This window comes from Sylvia atricapilla, chromosome 1, assembly GCF_009819655.1.
Source record: "Sylvia atricapilla isolate bSylAtr1 chromosome 1, bSylAtr1.pri, whole genome shotgun sequence".
Lineage (NCBI taxonomy): Eukaryota > Metazoa > Chordata > Aves > Passeriformes > Sylviidae > Sylvia > Sylvia atricapilla.
Genome location: NC_089140.1, coordinates 125717386 through 125731366, shown reverse-complemented (window position 1 = coordinate 125731366; position 13981 = coordinate 125717386). Strand labels below are relative to the sequence as shown.

The 13981-nt window shown below is 36.7% G+C and overlaps 1 protein-coding gene across 1 annotated transcript in view; it reads right to left on the bottom strand.

Annotated features, from left to right (window-relative positions):
• RALYL (RALY RNA binding protein like) overlaps positions 1 to 13981 on the bottom strand; it is a 185031-nt gene that overhangs the window by 73421 nt on the left and 97629 nt on the right. Inside the window, exon 2 of the mRNA XM_066335464.1 lies at positions 40 to 115. Within this exon, the coding sequence (XP_066191561.1) occupies positions 40 to 115 (76 nt within the window). The remainder of the gene's footprint in view (positions 1 to 39; positions 116 to 13981) is intronic.

Genomic DNA, 13981 nt, shown 5'->3' with positions numbered 1-13981 from the left:
AAATTGTGTTGGGTTAAGTTAAGGTGAAACCTCACTTACCTATAAAGTGCTGAAAGTGGCCGCTTGTTGCCGGGTTTTGGTCTGTATGGTTTTGGTTCTCCTGCCATGTTGATATCTGAAAGCAAACATTTGATATCAGTAAGTCAAACATCTGGAAGTTTGCAAATGCACCTTAAAGTCACTGAAAATGAGTAACACGCAGTGAAAATGGACAGCATACCTAAAACACGTGTCTAGTTTTCACCCCTTCTGAATTGATGCTGTATTTTTTTCCAAAATTTTTTTACTGTAATGCATGAAGATTTTAGGCAAAATACCAGTTATTGTTAACAGAGAGAAATTACACTTTTAAAACACACAAGTTTCTACTTGGTGAAAGAAATAATGCATTTCTAATACAGAAGATTTGGATGGTAACGTAGATGGTCAAATAAACTGTGATCTCAAGTCAAATTCCATTGAGGAGGACTGCAATTATCCTAAGTTTTTCTTTAGTGTCTAAAGAAATGCACACTGATCATTAACTGCTACTTCATCACCCACTCAGAAAGTAGCTCTTCAAAAACAAACACGAACATCTATTTCCCATCCCAAATGTATCACTCCTAGTAGAATGAGAAAATCTGGATTTGCAAATGTTTTCTCTTTATTCTTCTCATCAAGTTCAGAAATCTTGTGAACACTTTGAAAGTTCACTCATATTCTACCTGTAAATTTATGTTTGAAATATAAAAGACAGTCAATCTTATATACATATAAGCTTGATATAGATATGTAGATATATAACTTCTATGGACATGATTTATGTTCTCAAATTTGTCTCAGCATTTGAATCATACTCAAAGACACAGCAGGAGATAGATGTCTCTCATGACTGCTAGAACAGTTATACACGGAGAAAGAAGCACAGACCCTTCTACAAAGAGTGCCTTCTGGAGCTTAGGAAGCTGTCTCTGTAAAAACATATCTATATCAAAAAACTCCTCCATTCTGATTGATTGTTGCAAAGTCAACACTACAATGAACCACATGGATAAAATGTGTTTAGGAAACAAATTTCATGCAATTTGGGATGCTACAACTAAATCTCTTCTCTGCTTCAATAATATATTTAAAAAAAAGAGTAACAGTCAACAAAAGCAGAATTAGTTCAGTGTAAAATTGCTGTGACAGAACTTCATATCCCATTAAATGTGGAATCTCATGGCGGCCGAGACTTTCAAGAAAACACATGTTTTCAGTAAAGTTTATTTTAACCTGAAATTGAGTGTAGTGGAGGGAGAAGTAGAAAGATAAGGTTTAGGAGGGGGAATAAATACTGTCCAATGCAGTCATGGTAGAAGGTCAAACATTTTTATTGATTATTCTTGACCTCAAAAGATGCAGTAAAAGCCCAAGACTTATTGACTGAGTAATTTTATTTCACACAAAATTAATAAAAACTCCCAATATGACCTTTTAACAATCAGGATTATTGAAAATATATGTCCCTTTGACCTCTTTTTGACAGAAAATATTTTGCCCATGGAAAATTCATACTTCAAATATTTAAAAAAAAATTAAAAGAATTTTACAGTTATTTTTGATGTTTTGAGCTCAGTCAACATTCATTTAAAATTATACAAGAACCTGATAGAAAAAGCTTTTATGTAAAACTATATAACATAAAATATTTAAATCACATTTTCCTTATATAAAGTATTTTGATATTAAATCTGACTGCAGTTTCTTCTCCAGGAGTTGTATTACTATTAAATCATAATTTTTCATAAAATTATAATTTTCTTGTTTCACCTAACACTCTGAAATTGGAGGAACATTTGTAGATAGTTTTCATGCCTCCTTGAAATGCTTTCCTTCCCTTCATTTTAACAAGTGATTTGTTATATATATGTATTTTTTGTCCTCCATTTTTGTTGTAAGTTCAGCTATGATGTCCTTATTTAAAGATATATAAATTCTACAATGCTGAATCAAATAAAGTAAACACCAAAATTTTCTGAAAGCCACTGAGGAATTTTGATAGCTCTGTTGCATTTCCATTGGCTCCTGGAAACAACAAAATTGGAACAAAATTTTTGTCCTGTGACCTTTGTGATAATTAGACCTTTTCACACTATTTTTATATGTTAGTTTAAGGCTATTGACTGTGTTGTCTTTCATCATCTCCTAGTACAAGTTGGACAGATTTTAAGGAAAAAAGAGTAGAATTATAATCTGTTCTTCGGAAACACCTGAGGCTTTGGTATCCTCTTCACAATACCATGATCTTCACTTTTTTCTTTTTTTTCTCTCATCTGCCACTATTTCAGAATTACATCTTAAATGTTCTCCTTAAAACCTTAGTTACAGGTTTTAAAAACTTTTTCATATCCTCCTGAGCCAGATCAATACTATCTTGATGATTGTTCTTATAGACCTACATTTGCAGCTCTACAAGTCACTTCTAAAAAGAGTGAGTAGGGCAGAAGGCTAAGGGCTTCTTAGTTATGTGTTCTCTTTATTTCAATCAAAAATGTCAGAAAGGTGACGCTGTAAGAGGCACAGTGGCAAAGCTGTTCCGAATCAGTTAAGGTTCCCTCCCATTTAAATAAAACTCTAAACAGTGAGCTACTTTATACAGATAGTAACAGCCCAAGATTCTCTTTAGTGCAGGAAATAGTTCATAGAAAAGCTGTGCACATGGGGCTTTTCTGTTTGTATGAAAGTGATTGAATAGCTCTGCAACTCCCTAAGCCCTTTATAGCAAGTTAAGAATGGATGTAGGGAATGCTTTGAAAAGTTAGAACAGATTTTCACCCCATTATTTTTTTAGCACTATCTCTTCCAGCCTCAATTTTCTAACTAAGATTAGAAGTGAACTTGTCAACATTTTGCAAGATAGATTTTTTCTATCCCAACTGGAAATCTTGTGAGATAAGTTGTTCTCTTCCTTCATCCATCATTGGTTTCACAGCAGACATTTACATCTACTAGATCATAAACTCTATGTCAAATAAATTTGCTGTCAGCAGCACAGAGATTTACCTGTACTAATGATTCCACCCCAAGGAATGCAGAAACATATCACTCCTTATGCTGTCAAATTAGCTACTGCACTTGTACATGAAGATGCACCAGACAACTTCACAAGGGGCACAGACATTCACATTGCTTCTGGAGAGGCATGGATGTGATGAAATGGCACTGGTGGATAAAGAAATTGCTCATGGTCACACTCAAAAATGTATTAAATGGGTAGATTTTCTAGTGAAGACCACTGAGGAGTGACATTCCTTGGGGATCACTGCTGGGACTGGTGGATTTAACATCTTTCTTGGCAACATAGGCAGTAGCATTGAGTGCACCCTCAGCAGGTTTGCCAATGACGCCAAGCTGTGTGGACACTGGAGGCAAGGTATGCCATCTAAAGAGGCCTAAATAGGCAAGAGAACTGGATCTCATGAAGTTCAACAAGATCAAGTTAAAGATCCTGCACCTGGGTCTGGGCAATCCTGAGCGCTAACACAGACTGGGAGGAGAATAGACTGAGAACAGGATTTGAGGATGAGGATAAGAAGCTTGATGTGACCTGGTAATGTGCACTTGCAGACCAGAAAGCCAACTGTAACCTGGGCTGCATCAAAAGCAGTGTGGCCACCAGGGCAAGGGAGAGGATTCTGCCTCTCTGCTCTGCTCTCAGAGCACTGTGTCCAGCTCTGGGTTCCCCAGCATAAGGATGTGGGCCTTTTTAAGCAAGTCCAAGAGAAGACAACCAAAATAATCAGAGGGATAGAGCAGCTCCCATATGAAGACAGGCTGAGAGAGTTGGGGTTGCTCAGCCTGGAGAAGAGAAGGCTTCAGAGACACCTTTCAGAAGCCTGCAGGGAGCCTACAAGAAAACTAAAGAGGGTCTTTTTACAAGAGCCTGTAATGATGGGACTAGGTATAACGGCTTCAAACTGAGAGAAGGCTTAGATTAGACATTAGGAAGAAATTCTTTGCTGTGAGGGTGGTGAAATACTACAACATGTTGCCCTGGAACCTCATCTCTGCAAGTGTTCAAGGTTAGGTAGGAGGAGGCTCTAAACAACCTGGTCTGGTGGAAGGTGTCCCTGCCCACAGCAGGGAGGTTTGAACTAGATGGTCTTTAAGGTCCATTCCAACCCAAACCATTCTATGATTGTATAATTCTATGCGAGAATGGAGCAGCCCAGGGACTCACATTAATTTCTCTGCTCGTATACTAGAAATGTTCATTTAGATAACAATACCAAGATAAATTCATCACTGAAATTCAAAATACTATGGAAACATTAGGAATATAAAAGTGAATAAGCAGAAAAGAACACATTATAATGCAGCATCTTGGTCTTATGTACTTTCAGAATCAAATGAAATTACTTTCTTTATCAAAAGAAATGCATTTTTAGTTCTATGCCTTCCTGTTATCATGGCAGATCTTAGTCAAAGACTGAGATTTAGATTTCATTCAAGGTTGTGTGTCATCGGCAGAATAGGTCTGATTTTGAGCATGGTATTTTTATTTGTAATTATACTTAAAATGCCTAGTGATTAATGACAAAACATAGAAATAATTAAAAAAAGAGCATGATTACCATTTTAGAGGAGCACTCGTATTCACTGGCTACATAAAATTGTTTGAAAAGACAACTCAACACAGCATGATCTACATTTGTCCTATCATTGCTTCCTACTATTGACTGCCTACCTCCTCCAGATGTGAACATCCTATTTTTGGAGAGGCAGTATCTGCTAGTCCTTGTGCTTTGCTCACAGATTCCCTGATAATCTGAGAATCTGATCCTGAAGACAACAGCTGACTTTAAACAGGCTTTGTAAGTGCAAGCAATCATAACTAAAGAGCATTCATACCCTAGAAGTATTTCAGTATTTCTTAGTATTCCTCCCCTTCAGATTCTTTAAAAAGTGTTGTTTAAAAAAAAACAAAACCAAAATAATTTTGGTTCATATAAAAAAAAAAAAAAAAAAGACACAAACAAGAAGCTTCAACAGGCACTAACTCAATTAATGAAAACTGGGATTTTGAAGCTTTCTGCTGCCAATCCAGAGCCCACGTCTTGGGCTACATCTAACCTATAAAATTAAATTGAGTCCTTTCAAGGCACTAGTACTCTTTTATCTGTTGCATTAAATTATTAAATTGTTTCTTTGCTTGACTTTTAGCCACAGTTTACAAGTACTGTCCCATGCAATTTTTAGGTATAGGTAGAAAATGAACATGACCTAGAGACCACTGCGGGCACTTCACCCTGTGAAAGAGAACAGATCCACTTACCTATAATTACTACCTGTAATTTAATATTAAGGATGTGGCCTCTGAGTGTGGGGTCCATGGTAGAAAGACTGGAAACCAAAACCTGGAGCTAAGAAAACTCCAGGTACCTTTAAAGCTCAAAAGCTGATTTTTTAAGGCATGTTTCATCTGGTGTTCTTCCACACATTCTTGTGATTGGTTCCAGAAGCGGAGATATTCCTTGAAAATTCTACACTTATTTGACTTAAATTTTGGATTAAAAAGTGCATTATTGTGTATTTCCAGACCAGCTACGCTTTGGACCAACATTTAATGGAAATGATGGCAATTTAAATTATGATTTAAGAAAGAATTCACATAGTGAATGTACAATCTATACACAGTGGAAAATATTGATAGAGACCAGTCAGGATGCATTTTCTCCTCTTTCAGATGACAAAAAGTGTATGGGATAGAAGAGAAAGACCAAGAGATAGATTCAATTTAGAGAAAGCCTATGTAAACCATATGGTTTATAGCATAACTGTACACCAGCAAAGCTAAGACAAATCTATCTTTCTTTTATACTCTTCCATCTTCTAGTCTTATAAATGTCCCTGCTGCCTGCTAAAGAAATTTTAACAAAGTCATATGACAATTTTTTATATCATAAACTTATTTTTTTTCTTTACATGTTCCATTGATTACATGTCATCTCCTCCCTTTCCCCCATCTCTAGCATGTGAAAAAAGCAGAGAGGAAAGGACAGTTCTCTGTTCTCTTCCATTATGTGCCCAAATTGCTCAGCTGTAAAGACAAGCCTTTCCAGAAAATTGAACACAAGCTCAAACTAATTCTCAAGGCTAGTAAAATATTAAATGGAGTTCTGGGTTACACCTTTTCCTTTTCCATAATGGTATTAAAAATTCTTATGGGCTTTTCAGTATTTGGATTTTCTCTTAGCATTGAAGTAATTGGGAGTCTTTTTTTGTACAAAGATGACAGCTATTGTTAATGCTTCATACAGAAAGAGCTGCTCGTTGAATAGTATATGAAATTGCTTTGTTCAACCACTTCTTCTTTCATTAAATACTGCTAAAATGAGACAAGGCTATAGAATTATACAAGCTATCATTCTTAAAAACCATTCAGTAGCAAAAGTGTCAGGAGTTGTCTTGCAGGAAATTTTTTTCTGTTCCCCAGGGAATTAGGTTGGTGTGAGGACAAGCAACAGCTAAAAGGGGAAATCCTGCCCTGCCTGTATACCCATCACACATCACTCCTTCTGAGCCCTGGAGATAGCAGTCTCTCAGCTCCAGAATGGATGCCAATGTACTTCACAGCTGAGGTCGAGCATTGGTATGTCTTGGGTTTTGTCTGTTTGCTGCTTCCACTTCCTACCCCAAGTAACACCACAATCTGGGCCAAACTTCCTGGCTCTACTGGCTGTGATCCATGTCCATGCCTAGGGAGAGGCATCACTTCTGCCACGGGAAGGGGAGACTGCTTATTTGTGACCCTGAACTGACTGTCCATGGATGCCACTGTGATTGGAAAGTCTGTGGCCAAGACCCTACAAACTGCTTCTCTTCTGGTGTTCAAATCTCTGCAGAGGAATTGCTGTGATGTGGCAGGAGTCACCTTGGGGTACTGGGCTGCAGGGGAAGGAAAACCACAGAGAATATAGTATGCTTTGTGAAGGGATTCCTATGGGAAGGAGAGCAGCCCTGTTGCTGAAAATCCCACCCATCCCTCGTCCTCAGCACGGGAATTGTGCTTTCCTCTACAGGAAGTTCCACATTTGCAGATGCAAGAGAATCAAATTCAGCTTAAAGGGACTATATGGCCATAGCCATACCCACTTATCTGCAGACCAGCTCTCTAAGAGCTATGGGAGTTCGGGTGTTAACTGTGGAAACACAACCTGGTTTGTGCCATGGTAGCCATGAAACAGTCTGTCACATGTGTTTCATCCCACCAGAGACAAACTATAGATGCAGGCAAGTATATTCTTCCCGTAAGAAGGTTCTTTTAATTTCGTCAGGCTTGAAGCTTGCAGCTTCTTATTCTCACCCAGAGAATAAGATTTCTACCTGCGAGGTACTTGTTTAACACATGGACTGGTAAATTATGGAAACTGGAAGATTAATGTTGCCATGTGGGTAAAAGAAAGAAATGGAAAAGTACATCAGGAACTTTCTGCTGTCTTCAGGAAAAAAAGAAACAGTTTTAATGTAAGGTTAGCTAGCAAGAAAATGAACCAACAAAAGGAGTTCAAACAGGGACTCTCATATGATTGCAATCCCTGCTTGCACTTTTATCTTCTCACTGATGTTGTTAATGGGAAACAGAGCTGGTCCTTGATTTACAGGATTTTTTTTTTCTAGACAGTGAGGAGTGCAAGGACTACCTTTGCTTTCTCTTGATCACAGTAAAGACGCTGTTTACAAATAAAAAAATAGAGCATCTGTCTTCTTTCAGATCAAACACAATCATTACAAGGCAGCAGCCAACAAAACCTCTGCTGCTTTTCTCTGATAACAAAAGATAGTTATTACCATGAGACTCAGACAAAGCTTCATGTTGACTAGATGTCTGAGTTTCTCAGCACTGCAATTAGCCCCAAGCAGAAACATTAAACAGTGTAGTGGGGATAGAGTATGAAAGTCCCCTATCTACTTCTTTAAGATATCAATATGATTTATTTTAAGGAACATGCCCTGAACCTTGGTAATTTTCAGCTTGTCCTCAGACTACATTTTTTTTCTCTCTCTCTCTTCTAATACTTGGCTACTTTCTCTGCCCCATGGCCTTTCATCTGATTCTCTTACTGATGTTAACTTTGTGCTCCTAGCAATAGTTTTTCATGACAATTGAAATCTGTAGTGTTAAAAAAGTTCAAAATACCCATTGCCCCAATCCTTTTGTCTTACTCACTATTTCTCCTGCAGATGGTCAACTTTATTAACTTAAGCACGAAGAATTTCTTTTTCCTAAAATAGCCATCACAATAACTACATGTTGCAAAAAATTAACATTATCTGTATTTGTTAATCATATTTCTTGAACATTAAAACAAAATTTGCTTACATGAGAAGTGCATTTTCTCATAGTCTTGCAAATTGAATGTAGCCAAGGCTCTCTGGGCATCACAGGCAGAGTGGCTTGATGAGAAATACTTTGCAATACTCATGTCATTCTGCATGTTGCAGCCTGAGGCCTTTCCTGGTTTGGGCAGGAGGTTTCAGCAAGCCCAGGACCAGAAATCAGAGGCAATAGGTGATGGTTTGGGGCAGAAAACGTTGATGGACACCTTCAAAGTGATGTTAGATGTGAGGGCAGTGTGTCTCTCTGAAATACTGGCTGGGATTGGCATTACAGTCATCACTGAAAGGTAGATATATTTGACACCATGAACTTTACTGTCAGAACCTTCAAAATGAGGTCAGACCTTGGGGGAATTCCCACAGGCTAGAGGCTTTCATCCAGGCTCACCACAGATCAGAAAGGAATCATGCTGTGGGTTTCACTGAGTCTTGAACAATGGTGTTCACTGATTAAGGAAGCTGGTGAGGGAGACAGAAATGGTGGGAGAGACCTCTGCAGCCTCAAATGCATCTCCACCACTTTCCAATAATATTCTTCTCCAAAACATGTCTGGTTTTACCCTCATTCTCTGACCTGAAATCTTTCCTTTAATCTTCATCGTTCTTGGCTTCTCAGATGATCTAAGATGCAGACTTTCCTGTTGGTGTCACATCACTTGAAAACATCCATTGCCCCAAAACAATTAGTCTCAACTAATTTTGTTCTGTTCAATTCTCCTTTCCACATACTCTCTTTCTGCTCATGATTCTCATTTTCCAGGTTTTGGATTTAGAGATCTATAGAGGAGGATTTTTCAAGCTCTAGGTTTACTTTGGAATTACATAGCGTGTCTTCTAATATTTTCTTTGAGGTACAGTAGTATTTTCAGTGTCAGCTTTATGAAAAGTTGTGCCCCGTATTATAGATTCATAGAATTACGGAATAATGTGTGTTAGAAGGGAGCTTTAAACATCAGGTAGTCCAACTCTTCTGCCATGGGAAAGGACATCTTTCACTAGATCCAGTTGCTCAAAGTCTTGTCCAAGTTAGCCTTGACCACTTCCAGCAGTGGGATACCTACAGCCTCGCTGGGGAACCTGTGCACTGCTTCACCAACATCATTGAGAAAAAAATTTCTTATATCCAGTATATCACATAATACAGTCCTGAAAATTTTGTAATACAAACATTGTAAATCATATAATGGACAGCTACAGAAGTAGCTCATATTTTATCAAGAAAAACTATAAATATTACCTTAATGCTATTATAGTTTTAGTATTATAAAACAATATAGCAGTGACATAAAGAAAAATGGTCTCACTAACTCAATAATGTAAAGCCTACCATTTTTATTAAAATGTTATGGCTGTGTTGAATGAAATGACATCAGAAGTGGAGATAATTCAATTGAAATTTGGCACATGGAATGAAATTATTGTGGAGGTGATATGCAAAAAAAGCTATGCCAAATCAAATATTTACTTAACAGCAATGCTTCGATTCTAACCATGTTCTAACTCTCTTTCATTGGCATCTTTTGAAGTTGTCCAATGGATTCCGTTTGGTAACCAGACTGCAAAACCATGGAAGTCTATTGCAAAAGCAAGGCATTTACAAATTGCAAAAATCTTCAAAATTAATGATATGCACTATTGTTTTATTTTTATCTCTGTGGCATTCCCACAAGGGAAAAAGAATAGTTGATAGGAATAGAGAAAATGCAATATCTTGTCAGATTCCTAGTTGATATACTGTAATTTTCTGCCTTCAGCAATCCCAGATGCTTTGGAAGGAGACACAAGAACCAAGAACTAGGTACAAATAAGATTATTTTCCCTCCATTCTCTTATCATCTCAGCATGATTTTCCTCCTAAAATGCTTAGCAGTTTAGGATTACTTTAAGTCCCAAAGCATGATGTTTTATCTTTCTTCCCATACTGATTTTGTCAGTACCTAACTGTTAGGAGCTGGAACCAGAAATCACTACAATTTCAAACAGCTGACTACAGAAGTGTCCTATTACTCTTTTCTTGCTGATATAACATATTGACGCATTTTTTTAATGAAAAACTGCTTCTCACTTTAAAGTGAGCGTTGTTTTTGCCTTATAATCCCACTACTCGTCACTGCCTCAAACCCTTTTTCAAACACTATTTATTCCCCTTATCAGTATTAACAAAAAAATCATAAAAGTCATGTCAGAAGCCCTTTCTTGAAACATAAAACATAATCCTACTTCATGCATTTTGTTGGACTTCTGACGTTTACTTTTGTATTTCTACATTTGGGTTTGCATGCAAACATATTTTATGTGCTGTTTCAGAGGTTCTCTCACAAATGTTTTAAGGTACTACATATTATCAATGACATAAATTTGCATATATAAAGAATCAATAACAGGAAAAATGAAATAGCTTATTAAAAATCCTATTAGGAAATAAAATAATTATTTTGAACCTCATTAAGTTGTCTCACACCAAAAGTATTACCAAAAGGACTGCTTGACATATTTCAGTTGAATTTTAAAGAAGACAAGGTATAATTACCATGCGCATTAGTATACAGTGCTTGTGAAGCTCTCATTGAACATTTACTACCTCTTATGTTAATTGGGTTCATGTTCTTCTGTGCTTCCCAGTAACATTTTCTGCCTAAGCCAGCTTTGCCATAAAACTGTCTATTTTTATTACCCACAAAGCAAATATGTAATCTGGCTCAGAAATCATAGGAACCAAGAACTCCTTCACTCTGAGTTAATTTTTTTCCCCAAAAATCTGTGGGACCATAAGGCAAATATTTTTTCAGACTGTGATAATTTTGAGTAAGCTGCACAGAAATACACAACACAAATGTTTGTAAAAGGGCTTTGGAAACTAATCTTTATTGCAGTTGGGATAAGAAATACATAAAGCTAGACAAGATAGTAAACACCAGTAGGACATTCACTTCCTTGAAGGCATTTTGGATTTATATCAGAATCCTGTAAGGAGTTCAGAATCCTTATCTCTGCATTTGGTCTCATTGGAAGCCATAATATTTCTGTTTTATTATGAAGTGAAAATATGCACAAGCCTCACCCCCAATCAAATTTTCACCCATGTTACAACCCCCTGCCCAAAGTTCCTGCATTTTCCTTTTCCTTTATATATTTGTATGTGTATAGTTGTGTATTGAAACATTTGCAATAGAAGCCTGTATTTTCTCACCTCGAAATTTTTTTTGTTATGTTTTGCATATCACCTTTAGCACAGTTTCTGATAATTGAAGATTACAAAGGAACACTAAGGAATATTTAATTCCTGAATCTAGTGTCAAACTATTGTGTTGAAGTAGATGCTGAAACCAATTGCTTTTATATAGAAAGGAAAACACTCCTCAGCAGCAGAAATAACAAATCTGAAATTCTTATCTAGTATTATTGCTAAAGGAAGGCACCAAGGATCTATCTTAAATCTCAGTACCTGCAGCTTTTAGATGGTTAGATTTTTTTTTTTTGTTTTTGTTTTGTTTTTGTTTTTGTTTTTGTTTTTGTTTTTGTTTTTGTTTCTTGTTTTTTGTTGGTGTTTTGGGGTTTTTTTCCTACTCTATGCAATAAGAAATTCTGGCAACTGTTCAGATGAAACAGCTCTCAAAGTTCACCTGGAAACATTAATCTTCTGGACATACTGCATAAACCACTAATCTCATGCCTGTCATTTAAAATGAGGAAGGGAGTACAAGGAGACATGAAAGATGTAGGCAGATTTTTAAAGCTTTAGCAATGCTATTTTAATTAATTTTAGGAATAAATATGATTCCTAAATCTTACATTGCAACAAACAGAATGGCCAGAGGAAAACAAGGGGCTGAATGATCCCTCTGAATAAAAATGAATGTGATTCAACATAACACTTCAGGATACTGTCTACTAGTCTCTTGCTTCCTCATGTTCAACTCCTTATCAGACACTGCTGTTAACATCATGATTTTTTTTTTTTTTTTACTTGCAAGCAGACCCAAAGACACAATAAAACCTTTAGAAATATTTATTCTGGTCTGATGTATATTGTATCTAATAGCCTACAAACAGCTGTGCTAACCTGTGCTCTGCTGTAATCTCAACCTTACAACCTTTTCATGTTGCCAGACAGTACTTATGAATCTTAAAAGAATTTACAATTCAATACTTAAAAATATTTTTAGCTGTTTTCCAAGCAGTTAGGTCAGTACGGAAAAGCAGTGGTAATATAAGAGAGGATGCAACTTTGGATGAGAGCTTAAGTTCTTAGTATTAGTGTAACCTTCCCCTCAAGTCTTCAATTAAATCAAGTTTAGGTCAGTATTGTTGCTTTTCACTATTTAATCATATATTTTATAATAATCTGAACACAAAGTATTTCTTTTCTTCTGTATGTTTGTTTTTGTTTTTAACTTATTGACTTGGAGTTGGTAAACTCCAGTAAGAAGGAAGGTTTTCACATTTTTCTTTTGCTTCTTGCTCATTCATGTGATCACTGTCAACCCAAGCTGCTTTATTTTAGGGAAAAGGAAAATATGCACCCAGCAATAAAGCCTCCCAGAGATTCAGGATACTGTGGCATGTAATGAACATGTTCCAAAAGTGACAATGGGAAATTATATTGGATTGTGTGATATTTGCACTGTATCTATGGAAAATATATATATAATATTTATACAGAGCATGGCTGTGCTTGAGCACATGGCACTTTGTTATCTGTACAGTGCAGTCAGTCTGGCTCATGCAGGACTGCCTTGCTGTCCTGGCAACATCTGCCTCCCATCCCCAGCTCAACCTCCTCTTATACAGTGATCCACAGAGGCATAAAGTAACTCTGGGTAACAATAAATTGTAGTACATTTCTTCATTCATTTCTTTATTATATGCCATTCACTACAGAACTGAGTCACTACCATAAAGGCTCCAGGATCAATGGAAAATTAGCCCTTTAATGACAACTAACCATTTTTTGATGCAAATTATGCCCTTTAGTTTGGTTTTAACCCTTAAAAGCCTCTTCCCCCCCCACACTTTAAGGAGTTCAAAAGGTTTATTAGAAAAAAAAAGTCATGAACCAGTACATGGAAAAGCTTCTTAGCTTCAGCTCATACAAGAGGATTAGGCCGAGATCAAGAATCAGATAACCACTAGACCTAGTGCTCATTTCAAAGTATCCCCATGTTCTGTGAGGGATGCAATACAGTTTGGAGTCTATTCATGCTTTCTTACAGTTTTTCATTTAAGTTGGTCTGGAAATAAGAGTCTGTTCTAACTCTTGTTCTGTTTGCAGTAAGTAACAGAGAAAGGTCCATATTTGCTTTACTTACATTCAAATAATTAGTTCAATATTTGACACCTCTCCTAAATTAAAACAGTGCCCAAACCTACTTCATTTAAGAGATCACAGGTCTTCAAATCCAGTTCAGATATTGAAAGTCTGTAAATTCTTCAGTCCAAGACATGCAAAATAAACATGCCAAAAGATTAATTATTGTCTGGCTGTACTTTCTAAATCAAAATCTCTGTGTTTTGTTTCTCTGATACACGCACTGTTTGGGGAGGTGAGTGACACTGCTGCATTATGAAGGTCTATCCCCAAAGGAAGACAAAACCCATTTGTAGATGACAGTGGCTC